The sequence below is a fragment of the Equus caballus genome, chromosome 2, assembly GCF_041296265.1.
Source record: "Equus caballus isolate H_3958 breed thoroughbred chromosome 2, TB-T2T, whole genome shotgun sequence".
In the NCBI taxonomy this organism is placed as follows: domain Eukaryota; kingdom Metazoa; phylum Chordata; class Mammalia; order Perissodactyla; family Equidae; genus Equus; species Equus caballus.
The window spans coordinates 62922448-62938338 of record NC_091685.1 but is presented as its reverse complement, the minus strand read 5'-3'; the positions used below and the strand labels follow the sequence as shown (position 1 = coordinate 62938338).

Genomic DNA, 15891 nt, shown 5'->3' with positions numbered 1-15891 from the left:
AGTTTTTTCACAGAATTAGACAATAACAGTAGTCACCAAAACTATTATTCTTGGCTACTGAAAACCAAAGTGAGGGGGTGACTAAACCAACAGATGCAAACACAATCATTATCATTAATTACATTAAACGTTAACAGATGAAACTTTTCAATTAAAAGGCAGACATTGTCAAAATGGATAAAACCACAAGACCCAACTACTGCAGACTATATCCTACAAGAAATCCACTTTCAATATGGAGATACACATGGGTGGGAAGTAAATGGATGGAAAAAGATAATATATAGGGCAAACAGTAAAGCACATGAAGGCTGTTAATGGTTAAATTAACATCAAATAAAGGAAACTTCAGGACCAGGGATAAAGGACATTTCATAATGATAAAAAGGTAGTTTCATAATGATAAAAAGTTGATACATCAGGAAAGTATATGAATCATAAATGTGTATGCACTTAATAACAGATCTTGAAAATGAATTAAGTAAAAATTAATATAACTAAAGGGAAAAATAGATAATTCTTCAATCATAGTTGGAGATTCTAATATCCCTCTCTCTTAGCAACCGATAGAACTAAACAAAAAAAAATCCCCCAAAACAAAGACAAAGACCATCTAAACAACACTATCAACCAATCTTGATTTAACAGATATAACATTACATCCAATAATTGCAGACGACACATACTTTCAAACATACACAGTATGTTCACCAAGAGAGACCATATATGTCAGCCCACAAAATGTCTCAATAAACTTTAAAAAACTGAAATTGTATGTAAAAGGCCCTCTCTGACCAAAACAAAATTAAATGAGAAATCACCAATACACTATCAAGAAAAACTCCATATTTTTGGAAATTTGGAAATTACACAACCCATTTCTAGATAATCCATAAGTTGAAATATAAAGGATTTCAGGAAATATTTTGAATTGAATAATAATTGAAATACAACATATCAAAATTTGTGGGATTCAGCTAAAGCAGAGCTTAGAGGAAAAACTTAAAGCTTTAAATACTTCTATTAGAACAAAAAAGGTCTATAATGATGGCCAAGCTTCTAAACCATACTTAAGTCACAGAAAAAGAAGAGCAAAATAAGCCCAAAGAAAGTAGAAGATAATAACAAAAATAAAAGCACAAATCAATGAAGTAGAGGATATAAACAAACCCAAAAGCAAATTCTTTGAAAAGAATAATAAAGTTGATAAACCCCCAACTAGACTAATCAAGAAAAAAACAGAGAACACAGATGATCAATATCAGAATTGAAAGGGGTGATCACTAACATCCTACAAATATTAAAAGCATAATAAGGGAGTATAATGAACAAATTAATACTGAAAAGTTTGATAACATATATGAAACAGACAAATTCTTTGAAAAATATAACTATCAAAATGGACAGACAAAACAGAAAATCTGAATATCCTTTTATCTATTAAAGGAATTGAATTAATCATCTAAAACACTCCCATAAAGAAAATTCCAGCCGTGAATAGTCCTACTGGTAAATTCTAGCAAATACTTATGAAAGAAATAACATTCTTCTTATATGAACTCTTTCAGAGAACAGAGGAGGGAGCACTCCTAACTTGTTTTATGGGGCCAGCTTAACACTAATACAAAAATCTGACAAATTACAAGAAAGGAAATTACAGCCCACCATCCCTCATGAACACATATAGAAAATCCTTTTCAAAGTATTAGCAAGTTGAATCCAGTGATATACAAAAAGGATAATATATTATGACCAAATAGGTCTTATCTTAGGAATGCAAGGTTAGCTTAACATTAAAAAAATCAATCAAAATTTATGTTATCAGAATAAAGGAGGAAAATCATGTGATCATTTAAACGGACGCAGAGAAATCATTAGACAAATGAGTTAATGATAAAACCTCTCAGCAAACTTCTTCAATCTAATAAAGGTATCTATGAAAACTCCCACAAGTAACATTGCACTTAATATTGAAATATTAAATGTTTTCCCTGTATTACTAGCCATAAGACAGAGGCCCACTTTCACCACTTCTATTTAACACTATACCAAACGTCCCAGCCATTGCAATAAGGCAAGAAAAAGAAAAGCATACAAAACCCAAAAGGAAAAATTAAAACTCATTGTCTTTGCAGATTACATGATTGTGTATGAAGAAAATCCTTGCAGATTTACAAAAACAACTTTTAGAACTAAGTAGTGAATTTAGTAAGGTCATACAATGTAAGGTTAATATTCAAAAATCAACTGTATATCTAGATACTAGCTGCAAACAACTTGAAAATAATACTTGTAAAAATTTCACATACTATGTCATTAACAAACATACAAATATTCTGGAATAAATTTAATAAAAGGCTTACAAAATCTCTACACTGAAGACTGCTAAGAAAAATTAAAGAAGACCTAAGTAAATGAGGAGATGGACTATGTTCATGGACTGAAAGACTCAATATTGTTAAATTATCGATTTTCTCCAAATTGTTCTATAGTTTTAACACAATCCCAATCCCATCACACTTTATAAGATGATTCTAAACTTTATAAGGAAATGGCAAAGGACCTAGATTATCCACAGCAATTCTGAAAAACAATGACAAGGTTAGAAGATTTACAGAACTTGACTTCAAGATATACTATAAAACTACAGTAATCCAGACAGTGTGGTACTGGCATAAGGATTGAAAAATAGATCTATGGAACAGAAGAGAGCCCAGCCCCATATTTATATAGTCAACTGATTTTTTTGACAAAGGTGCCAATACAATCTAAGTGGGAAAGGGAAGTTTTTAAATAAGTAATTTTGAAACAATTAGATATCTATAGGGGAAAAAAGAAACCTTGACTTCTATCTCACACTACTCAAAAAACTGATTTATGATGGATCATAAGACTAAATATGATAGCTAAATACAAAAGCTAAAACTGTAACTAGAAGAAAACACAGGAGAACATCCTCTTGCCTTGGGAGTTGGCAAAGGTTTATTAGAGACAACACAAAGAGCAGCAATTGTGAAAGGAAAAAAGTGCTAAATTAGACTTCATCAAAATAAAAAACTTCTGGGGCCGGCCCCATGGCTGAGTGGTTAAGTTTGCATGCTCCACTTCAGTGGCCCAGGGTTTCGCCGGTTCAGATCCTGGCCTGGACCCAGCATCGTTGGTCAGGCCACACTGAGGCAGTGTTCCACATAGCAAAGCCAGACAGACATAGAACTAGAATATACAACTATGTACTGGGGTGTTTTGGGCAGAAGAAGAAAAAAGAAAAAAAAAAAATGAAGATTGGCAACAGATGTTAGTTCAGGTGCCAGTCTTAAAAAACATTTAAAAAAATAAACTTCTGCTCAAAGATATCACTGACGCATTGAATAGACAAGCCACAGACTTGGTTTCCATATTTACAAGATATAAATCTAACAAAGGACTAGTATCCAGGATACATAACAGTCCTGTAAAAAATGGGCAAAAGATTTTAACAGACACTTCACAAAGGAAATATTACAGAAAGCATAAGCACATAATAAAGTGTTCAACGTCATTAGTCATCAAGAAAATACAAATTACAACCACAAAAGATACCATTACACACACCCACTAGAATGGCTAAAATTAAAAAGACTGACAATACCATATGCTGGTGAGGATGCAGAACAACTGAACACTCATATTACCTGTGGGAGTACAAATGGTACAACTACTTTGAAAAAATGTCTGGCAGTTATAAAATTAAACACATGATGTACCAATACCACTTCTAGTTATTACTCAAGAGAAATAAATACATATATTCACAAAAAGACTTGTATAAGAATGTTCATTTAAGTTTTATCATAATAGCCATAAACTAGAAACAGGCCCAGTGTGCATCAATGGAACAGATAAACAAACAGTAGTCTATGCACACAATGGAACACTACTCAGCACTAAAAAGGTAGTAAACACTGAAATAGCCGACAACATTGACGAACCTCAAAATATGCTCAGTAATAGAAGCCTTACACAAAAGAATATATGCTATATGGTTCCATTTATATGCAGTTCTAGAATAAGTGAAACTAATCTATGGAAGGGGAAAAAATGAGAACAGTGGCTGCCTCTGGGAGGTGCAGGTGAGGATTCACTTTCTGAGATGATGGTAATGTTCTATGGCCTAATAGGGCTTTGCTGTACAGGTATAGGCATTTGTTAGAACTCATCAAATGATATACTTAAGATCTGTGCATTTCATTGTATGTAAATTTACTTCAAAAGAAAACACCACAAACAATAAACTAGTTAATGATGTGCATGATGACATATTTGGGGAGAAGTGTACTGAAGTCTGCAACTTTGAAATGCATAAAAAAAAAGAGGGATAGATGGATGGACATAGGAATGGATAGTTGGATAAGTATGTGATAAATCAAGTATTGTAGAATCTAAGTGATAAGTATGTGGTGCTCACTGGAAAATTCTTTCAATTTTTGTTTGTTTAAAATAAAATATTGGAAGAAAAACAACTAATATCTCTTTTAATGACTAAGATTGCATCCTAGCTTGGACTGGTAATGTTAAGGATCCTGGTCACCATCTATGAAAATCCGGTTGACAAGGGAGGAAGTAAAAGTGGTCAATACATAAAGTGAGGGGTGGGGAGTATTAGAGCCAAAGCCCAGAAATGCAGGAGGTTCTGAGACCTGCCAGAAATAAGGTCCAGGGCAGCCAATAGTCACTTTCAGGCCTTCTTAGGCTGCTTTTGCTTTCCTCATAACTCTGCAAGCAAGTCCATGAAACTGACTTCTGGGCCTGGTACCCAGAACTACCTAGCACTCTAGCTTTTCCAAGACACATAAGGACATAGTTGAAGGATTTAAAGTCATTGATGGGGGAAAAAAGAGGAAGGGATAGAAATGAATTAAAAATTCCACAGGGAGAAGGTATGACTCACCCACTTCTTGATGGGTAACTACCCTTTTAAATTGCATCTTGTGAAAACAGTCAAGGAGCATTAAAGATTGAATGTAAAACTGCTTCTGGGCAAGGCTGATTAGAAAAAAAAATAAAACTACTTTAAAAGGTTGTTCTGAGTTACTTGGCAACATTTGCATTCTGGTGAATGGGTGACTCAGATCCCACTGCCGGTCCTTTTCATCTCCAGAGCTATGATTTTTAGAGGAAGATAGTCACCTATAATTGTTGCTCTCTGGAGACTACTGAAGAGCCCTCAGTCTGGCTGATAATAATGAGGGATTATCACTTTGCTTGATTTAATGAGCCTTCACAGAAACCATACCTGCTTTGTCCTTGAACTCTCTGTTCACTCGGCTTTCTAATTTTCCCATCTACAAGGATCTAACATACTGCTTGCCACTAACTTGCCCTAAGTAATAACCAGGTTCACCTTGCTAGGCTTTTCGTTACCCTGACTCAATCTTTTAAGAAAGAAGCAAAAGTTAAATCAGGTTAGACACATGCTAGCAAAGCAGGGACACTCAAGCTGATAGAAGAACTTGACCCTAATTTGAACAGAGACTTTCAAGCTTAAGCGTTGTTGACTCTGTCACAATATGTAAATTTTAACTTAATTTAAAATTAATCTTAAAAAAAACTCTGCTAAGCTAATAAAAGTCAGTATTACACCTGTGTCGTTGTACTAATATCAACTACTACTAAAATAAACATGCAGTTTATCACCTTACAACTGAGAAAGGTGGGCCACACTGTACGGTAACCCAACCAGTTTTCACGAACACCCTATGTGCAAGACAACATAGAGAACGGCAAGGTAAATATCTCATCCCAAAATTTGGAAAAAAACATGTTATGTCCAAAACACAGTATCTCTGGGCTGCTCTTTATTTCACAAAGATGTTAACATTTGAAAATAGTTTTCTATGTCTCTAGTTCTATAGTACAAACGAGACTATTTCTTCAAATTACAGTTTCCCTAAAAAACAAATACCAGAATTGGTAGTAAAAATTTATCTCAACAAAGCAAACAAGATGCCACAAATTGGCTTTTTCTAGATTATCTCATAAAAGTAGAGAGACCAGGAGAAAGGAGCAAAACATGTCAAGTGTGGGTTGGCAGGATTCAGTGTAACATTTATGGATGGTTTTATGGCTCCCACATTGTACTTTTATTACTTCCCAAGAGCCACTCATGAGATTTGTTGCAATGAAGGTTCAAGTCATATATACATTTTTATCTGAAAGTAAAGTGTCTGTTGCCCTCTTGAGGTAAATTCAAGAACAGAAACTAAACAACGCTGGCTTTGCCTAGTCTATTACAGAAAGAGGCTTTCTTCTCCAAAGGGGTTTTCCTACAAACATTTCGTGATCTGAAGCAAGCTAGTTCTAATATAGAAGTCCATTTTCACCCCAACAACTTACAAACACCTCTAGGCACTAGAACATTTCTGCACAAATAAAGCTAAAACTTTAGACTAGGAATAAAGCAAAATTTTTTAAGTTTCAACTCATGCAAATGTCAAACTAGCTGCATCCTAAAATTTCATTATGCAGATCTACAGTTGGCCTAGCTCAAATGACCCAGGGGACCCACATGGTAGACTGTGAAAAGCTTTGTGGAAACTTTTATGAGGGTCAGAGGGACGGGGCAAGTCCAAGACATTTATAGCTCAATTCCACTTAATATGCAAGGTCTGCAACGCAAGAACAGCTGCACTGAGAAAAGAGTAATATAGAAGCATGGGTAGAAAAATTTAACGGTCTTGATAGATTCTCCTGCTAGGGAATTCTCAGAGTTGAATGAATTTTAGTCAGTAACCCTCTGAGGTACTGTTGCCATTCTAATGTCATGGGGCTTTGAACTAATTAAGGTTGTTTTCCTTCAAATTACATTTTATTCTAAACTATCATTTGATTTTCAGTATCATTAAGAAGAATGAGTTGGATTACATCATTACTCTTCTAAAGTTTGAAAGACTTCAGTGTTTTAGTAAGCATGACTCATATTCATAAATGATCAAGGTTTTGAACGAACAGTAAAAACATGATCACCACCTCATCCTGCTTCTAAAAGACCCTGTAGGAGGAAGAGATCACACTGGCCAGCTGTTGCTAAAAGTCTAGATTCATGGGCATATAACCTGTTATATTCTCCAGAGACAATCAGACAAAGTAGGTTGCTCATACATACTCTCCCAGCTGCCGAACTCTACACAGATCCCTCCAGCTACCCTTGATATTTATTTAAATTTATGAAACATCCTCTCTATTCTTTTCATTTTTACAAACCCAAAGGAGAGCAAAAGAAGTGCAGGGGATGGGAGAAGTAGAGAGGGCACAAAAAATGTCCCTATCCTCAATTCCAAGAGGTAGCCCTACCAAGGTCATTAGCTGTCAAAATTTACCCACATACTAATCATTCATTCCAAATTCATTCACACATTTACTTATGGCTACTACAGGCCAAGAACTGTTTTAATGACAGTGCATCCTTAAGTTAATTAAAATGTGGTCCTACTTACCCTACAAAAAACTCTCTAAAAGGAGCATTATTTGAACGACCTTAAAATTAGCTATATGACTGCCCCCAACATAAAAGAGAAGCCAGAAAAAAGCCTGAAGGCAGCTTCCTCTAAGCTATCATTCGATTTTCAGTATTATCAGGAGAGGGAGTGCAAGAAAAAAGAGACCATATTTCTTCCAACACTTTGAAGCTCTGATGATGCACACATATGCGTGCTTCTACACACAAAGGCATACACACTCATTCATTTTTACACCTACCACAGTTTCTTGCATCATTGCAAAGTTCTGAAAGCAAAGCTGCCTGGCTTTCATAGCCCCTCTCCACCACCAACTACCTGTGTAACTTTGGACAAGTTGCTTAATCTCTCTGTGTCTTAGTTTCCTCACCTGTACAATAGGAGTAAGTTAAATACTTAACTCTAAGGTTTACTGTGAATATTAAATAAGTGAATAAATACTTATCACCTTGTATTCAGAGTAAATGTCCTCTTTTACCCCCATTTCCCATGTTCCTTCCTCCTTAGCTCTAACGCCTATGATGAGCATCATTCTACCACCTCTCCTACGTATTTATACTTACATGTGCCTGTTCACAAAAATGATGGGATCATACTATAAGAATTGCTCTAAAAATTGTTTCTTCATGCAGTATTGGAGATTGGAAACTCTCCCATTAGGTGATCTTACCATTTGCATGGCTATAAATACCATCTATGAACTCATAATCCTCAATTCTGTATAGCAAGCCCAGACGTCTCTTGCATAGCCTACATGACATCTCCAGTTGAATGTATCCTACGCATTTCAAACCTAACATATCCAAAATAAAATTCTTGATTTTCTTCCACAAACCTGCTCTTCCCTATCTTTTCCATCTCAGTATACAGCACTACCCATCAACCATTTCCTACAACCAAAACCTGGGTGTCATCCTTGATTCCTTCCTCTTTCTTACCCCTAACCCAGTCCAAAGTACTGCCAGTTGCAACAACAAAATACAGCTCTAATTCATCCTGTCTTCTCGCCCACCCTCACGTGAACTAGGAGGGATACCACAGTCTTCTGTCTGGCTTCCCTCTTTCACTCTCACATCCCTCTAATCTATTGGCTAGACAAGAGCCAGAATGACCTTCTTACTCATCAACCTGAATATGTCAATCTTCTGCTTAAAATCCCATCTACTTCTTACTACATTTCAAATAAAATTTTAACTCCTCAAAATCATATACAATCTGGCCCATACCTAACTCTTCAAGCTCACCTCATGACATTCTCTCCCTTGTTCACTGGAGTCTAGCCACGTTGGCCTCCCCTCTGTGCCTAGAATACCCCAAGTTCTTCCCCATTTCAATGCCTTTCTCTTATTTTTTTCTGCTCTTGGCCTGACTGACTCCTCCTTGTACTTCAGGTCGTAGCTTAAATATCACCACTTTGTCTAGGCAACCATATTCTTTATTCTCTATCACAGTAATCTGGCTGTCTCCATCACCATACTTACTGTTGATTTGTTGAAAAAGTAGAACATAAGCACCACAAGGGCAAGGACAACATCTGTCTGTTCCCCATGTTGTTCCCAGTGCCCATAGCAGTGCACAGTACCTGGTGGGCCCTTATTAAACATTTGGTAAATAAGAGGGAATAGTAACCTATGCAGGAATTAGCCAGGTGTTTCTGAAACTTCTGAAAATAAAAACTATTTTAAGACTTTCACTTCTTAAATCATTGAACTATATATGAAACCTTAATATTCTTGTTGCTAAACACTGAGATATGAGGTATCAAAGAAATGCATAATTCTCTTCTGCTTTGTCAACTAGAATTTGGAATGAATAAATGATCTCATTCATAAACAGAAATTATTTAATAGTTATTAAATAGCAGTTATTAGTAAATAATACCAAGTAATGGTCACTTGTTTTGTTGATTTTATAGCAGTTAAATGTTTCAGATAAAGTTACCCCCAGTGCTCTTTTCCGGCGGGCTGAAAACTCAACTAGCCCAGTCAATACTACTCTTGCAGTTTAGACCAACCTAAGGCTGAAAAGATCTACAGTGATTTTGTGAATTACTCTTTCTCTGAGAATGGTAATACCAATAATCTCTTCCCACAAAACAGAAGTAACCACAAGAACTAGGAACATATGAGATAAGGGTACTAACTAAACTTACTGTAGTAATCACTTTACGATATATGTAAGTCAAATCGTGATGCTGTACACCAAACTTATACAGTGCTGAATATCAATTAAATCTCAGTAAAACTGGGAAAAAATGTATTAAACCTTACAACTCATCAAATATATGCAAATAAAAATAATAAAATCCTTCCCCACCCCCAAAAAAGAACTCAGAATGCAGATGTAGAGTAGAAGGAATTCTCACAGGCTACTGCTAGGATAACTGACCACCACTTAGGAGAGTACAATAAAATTCTTACTTGACTGCCTCATAAATATTGTTGGAGGTATGTCCTGATAAGGCATCATGTAAATTTCGAATAAAATAGTCTCTGTATTCTTCTGGAAGGGCCATAAATGTTCCACCCATCACAATAAACTCCACTTTATCCACACTGTGACCAAGCTGTTTTAACTGAAAGACATAAATTCATCACCATTAGAAAGATACAGTCAATTACTCTAAGAGGGTATTGCAAACTTTGAATTTTATTTTGCAGTGTTTTCATCAGTATAGTTTAAAAATGAGAAGCAATTAAACATATTTAGTGAATAGGGTAGATTCAAAAAAATAGATTCCAGAGTCTGGAGGAGAAAAAATAATTATAGCTCAAATAAGGAAGGAGAGTGAGAATTAAAAATAATAAACAAACTTGGCATCAATACCTGCAGAGTTAAGTAGAAATTTAAAAGCACAGAGAATGTAAACTAGAAAGCAGTAAAGGGAAATATAATAATATGTAATAAAAGAAATATTTATTGATCATGTCTTTTACGCCAGACTTTGTGGTAAGCCTTGGGGACAAAGAAGATGACTATATGCAACACAATCAGGACATGATGCAAATGAAAGAAAAATAATATTAGAAAGAAAAATTAAGAAAGTTTTAAGTTAAAACTAAATTTTTAAATCAATTGTGAAGATTCTGGGTACAGGTGGCACCTCAAGTCTGCTTTCCAGACCAAAAAAAAGGGAAAATAAAAATCTGATAAAATATGAAATACGATGTCTCCTCTACTAGGGGACAGAATGGTATGGATCTTTCATTTTGTCAAGTACAATAAGCCAAGATTCTAATTTTTAAAAACAAGCATTTAAATTTCTTGTTATCTTAGGCCTGAGAAAAATGGGATCAAGTGGACTACCAAATTATGAACTCAAATTAATGTATGTAAAGCATGTCTACACTTCATATAGACAAAAAGGAATGTTTTTTATACTTATTTCTGAAAACAGGAAATGATTTATACATACATACATCTTTATGTACACATATTTATATTTATACATACATACATGCAACGTATATGCCTATATATGCAAATATACATATGTAAGCATGTGTATATACATATTAATACTAAAAGAATATTCTATATCCATGGTTTTTCATAAGGGATACACAACAAAATCATCCTGGTAGCTTTTTCAATTATCTTGCCAGGACTCTAAACCAGATTTAATCAAAACCTCCAGACGTGAAGACCTGGTTTTTTGGAAAAGTTACTCAGATGATTCTAGTGCATTTACAGTCAAGAAAAGAATCACTGCTCTGTGTAGTTTCTAAATCTTTTAAAATTCATGCTCCTTTTTGGTAAACATAAATATTCCATACTCTATTGAAACTTTTTTTTTTCTGAGGAAGATTGGCCCTGAGCTAACATCCACTGCCAGTCAACTTCTTTTGCTTGAGGAAGATTGTCCCTGAGCTAACATCTGTGCCCACTGTCCTCTATTTTGTACGTGGGATGCTGCCACAGCACGGCTTGATGAGAAGTGTGTAGGTCTGTGTCTGGGATCTGAACGCCAGGCTGCTGAAGCAGAGCATGTGAACTTAACCACTATGCCATTGGACCAGTGCCTCTACTGAAACATTTTAAATGAATTAAATATCATGGCTAAAAAAGAAATTGAAGCAATGGTTAGTTTAGAACATGCTTTTCCAAACTCTGCAGGCTCCCCCAAGGTGGGGTCCTCTCCTATAGCTGACAATCCTGACCCATATATGCTTGGGTGACAATAAAGTGAAATTACAACTGGCTGATATTCACTAATGATGCTAGTTAAATAAACAAAGAAGCGACACACTGACTATGGTATGTACTACCTTCCATTTGAGATTTTATAGTTGCCCTACTAGATGTCACTGTAAAAACTATGGACAGTGCTCATTATTTTTTTAAATTGGACAAGTTTAAAATAAATTGTAAAAAAGAAAGTCTGTATTAATGTTCAGATTTCTTGAACAGGGCACGGCCATTTACACAGTACTTGTTTTTTAGATCAGTTATATTGAGGTATAATTTACATACCATAAAATCCATTAACTTTAAGTATATAATTGGATGAGTTCTGATAAATGTTTAGAGTTGTGTAACCATCACCACAATCACGATATCGAATAATTCCACAACCCCCAAGACTTCCTCGTACTCATCTGCAGTTGATTCCCTTTTCCCACCCCAGCAAACCAGTCACAATAGGTATGTGGCTTACGGAAGCTAAAGTTCAATCCATCCACCTATTATCTAAGAACTTCTACACATCTATATTCCATCAATTTCATATTATAAATGACTTTCTACAAATAAAAGATTTAGACAATATAAAAACCTTAAAGAAAATAATACAGTCTCTAAAGGAAGAAGCGTTTTGATTACAGTCTGCCTCCCTCAGATGGGTATTAAAAACTTACAAAGTGAAAAAACACTCTCTTAGTTCTTATTTCAGGTTCAACTCAAATTAAACAATGATACCTTCTAACCAAGCATAAAAAGCTAATTTAAACATGCTTTTTAAAACTTACCTGTTCTATTCGGTGTCTTGTCTGTAGATAAGGGTCATATCTAGCACGAATAGCTCGCATGGAGGTTGGCTAAGAAAAAAAAGAGAAAAACATCCTGTTATGCCCACATTAAATTAAAAAGTAGTTTCAAAAGGGTTGTATTAAAAATAAAATTTTCTCGGGGCTGGCCCCGTGGCCGAGTGGTTAAGTTCGCGCGCTCCGCTGCAGGCGGCCCAGTGTTTCCTTAGTTCGAATCCTGGGCACGGACATGGCACTGCTCATCAGACCACGCTGAGGCAGCGTCCCACATGCCACAACTAGAAGAACCCACAACGAAGAGTACACAACTATGTACCGGGGGGCTTTGGGGAGAAAAAGGAAAAAATAAAATCTTTAAAAAAAAATAAATAAATAAATAAAGTAAAATTTTCTCATGCTCCTTTCTTCCTTTCTCTGTCTCGTCAGGGTTCAAATGAATGTTCTGACTAGCATCTGGCTAGTCTCCACCCCATCGTCAGAAGTGTTTCAACAGCAGGGCATCTCCTCAAATCATACTTATCTTTGTGCAAACACTTGTAGAATCTCCAGGGTCACCAAACTGGTATACTACTCAAAGACATAGCTGTGCATACATATTCAAAAGACTTACTTGGTAAAATAACCTTTAAACAAGGTCATTAAATACAACATAGTTTGTAATGGTAAACAAAAAGCCTTTATGCTATTATACAAAAATATGAATAGTATGAATTTCAATAGCATGAAACAATGTACTCATATCAAATCTTCTCTGGATATACTGTTAAATGGAAAGGCAAGGTGCAAGGTTACGCGTAACTTACGCGTAAAAAAGCAGGATAAAGAATACATATATGCTTATATATCCATATAATATTTTTGAAGGGTGTATAGGAAAGAGAGAATACTGATTGTCTGTTGGGGGCAGTGCTGGAGCAGAAAGGGGTGGCTAGAGGACAGGAATAAGAAGGAAACTTTTCACTGAATAATTCCTTTTATATTTTTAAAAATTTGAACTATGGAAAAGAGAACAAAAATAAAAAACCATATACAAGAAGAAAAAGTCACCTGGTTTGCTGGCTGCTGACCTATTCTGAGGATGACTGCTTGAAAAGTGTGCTCACCGGTCCCCTGCTTTTACTCTTGCCGCCACATCAATCCTTTCCCCACAGAGCCATCAAATCATCCTTTAAATACTTATATTGAATTCTATCATTCCCTTGCTTTAAACCTTAATGGCTTCTCATGACACCTATAATAAAAGCCAAACTCCTACCCCTGGTTGACATCTGTCTCTCCAATCTCATTCTTCTCCTTACCCACTATGCTCCAGAACACCCCGTCACTCCTACCACAGCTCCTGGTTCTGGCTATTCTCTCCGCGAGGAATGTTCTTTCCTGCTGTTCTTGAAAGGCTCCTTCTTGACATTCAGGACTCAGTTTAAGTCTCTCCTCCTCAGACAATCCCTTCCTAGCTACCACAGCTAAGTATCCACCCAGGTTCTACACCTTACTTGATTTTACTTCTCTGCTTAGCACTTACTGGCACCTGATATTTTTTTCTTGTTTCTTTATCATCTATTTTCCATTATTAGAAGATAAATTCCACCAGACCAGGGACCTTACTTGTTTTTTCACCGCTGCAGAAGCAATACAATGTAGCGGTGGGGAGCACAGAATTCAAAAGCTGGCTCTGTCACTTACTAGCAGCGTGTCTCTGGGCTGGTTGTTTAAGCCTTCTAGGCCTGTTTACTTATCCAGAAAACTGGGATAATAATAGTGTCTACCTTCAAAATGCTGCTTTAAGGTTTAAATTCGTAAAGCACTTAGAATGGTATTTGACATATTAATAATAAGCACTTACATAAGTATTTCTCCAGTGACTAGAACAATATATGCAGTCATTCAGCAAATATGTGGTGAATGAACAACTTTTGTAATTGGGAAAAAAATAAAAAATAAAAACTTTAAGAAAGCCAGTACTTGTAAAAGCCCAGTACAGGTAAAGTATGATGTAACATTTCCTCAGGACAACCTCACATTACTTTACCTCATATCCAGTATAAGACTGGGTCGAATATTCAAAATCTGAATCAGGTCCACCAGGACAGTATCTGCCAAGACAACAAAACAATGAGGATTTCAGCTACACAACTTAGTTCAACAGCTGAGTTCAAGTATCCTACAGTCTCCCTAAAATCCTGATATCAAATAAGCTTCATTTTCTAATCCTAACAGAAGAGTCTACCTTTGCAGTATCTGCAAATAATATATTTTCTACTAACGAGTAAACAAGATAAGCCTAAAGAGGAACATTATTACAGTCATTTTCAGACTATTGCAGTCGCTGTTATTTTAGAGGCTTAAGCTTTTAGGGGCAAACAACAGGACTTAAGTTTTCCTAAGTCTGAATTGATACTCACAGTACTCTCTTGGTAACTATACTTAAGAAAATCCTTCTCCTGTTTAATCTTCCTACCTAGTACATACACATTCTTCTGCTACTTTTTCCAATTATCTAAATCTAAGAAGTCTAGAGGTTATTTACATAACTTTTATTTTGATAATTTTCTGATCCAAATTCATTTTAAATCTTTGATATTTGGAATTTAGGCAGCTCATAATTTCACATTTCATTTATCAAGTTAACAGAATGTCTACTGTTTTGAGTTCTATAACCTATATATTTCTTTACTATATATTGCAACAAATTACAATCTTTATTTGATTCATTTTTAAAGCACTGAAATATCCTATCAATGGCTGCTTGTTTCAAAGAACTAACTTATGAATCTATCAAATTACAGTTTTAAATACTACCAGCAAGGCCTTAGGGGAATTACTAATTCAATTAAAATACACACACACACACATACACCTTACCAAAATCATCATACTTACACACATATATTTCCTGTAAAGCTGATGTGTGGACATCTGTGGGGTTTGCACATCACAGCCACAACAGCAATCTGTGAAAGAAAGATTAATTAAAAAGCTATTATGGAATAATTAATACAAAATTCTGGAGAGTGGTTCTCTCTCAGAAAGAGGGAGAGGAATGCAGAAGCAGCACACAAGAGGCTTCAAATGTACTGGTATTGGGTAGAAGGGTGATCTCTTTTCAATGTTACTAATCTTTAAAATGTACATATGCATTGTATATACCAGTGTGTATTATATTTTACAATAAATTAAGTGCAAAATAATGAATTAATAATTTTTTTTTTGCTGAGGAAGATTCGTCCTGAGCTAACATCCATGCCAGTCTTCCTCTATTTTCTAGCATGTGGGCCACCAGCACAGCATGGCTGCTAACAGAGCAGTGTAGGTCTGTGCCTTGGAGTGAACCCAGGCTGCCAAGGCAGAGCACACTGATCTTAATTACTAGGCCACTGGGCCTGGCTCAGGAATGAATAATTTTTAAAGTCACT

General features: G+C 35.6%; 1 protein-coding gene across 2 annotated transcripts in view; it reads right to left on the bottom strand.

Annotated features, from left to right (window-relative positions):
• The window catches only part of ELP3 (elongator acetyltransferase complex subunit 3), a 95535-nt gene that overhangs the window by 67051 nt on the left and 12593 nt on the right, over positions 1 to 15891 (bottom strand). For both annotated transcript variants that reach the window (XM_001495587.6, XM_070261279.1), the window contains 4 exons: positions 15359 to 15429; positions 14508 to 14571; positions 12461 to 12529; positions 9914 to 10068 (listed from right to left, as the gene is read on the bottom strand). In XM_001495587.6, coding sequence (XP_001495637.1) covers positions 9914 to 10068; positions 12461 to 12529; positions 14508 to 14571; positions 15359 to 15429 — 359 coding nt within the window. The remainder of the gene's footprint in view (positions 1 to 9913; positions 10069 to 12460; positions 12530 to 14507; positions 14572 to 15358; positions 15430 to 15891) is intronic.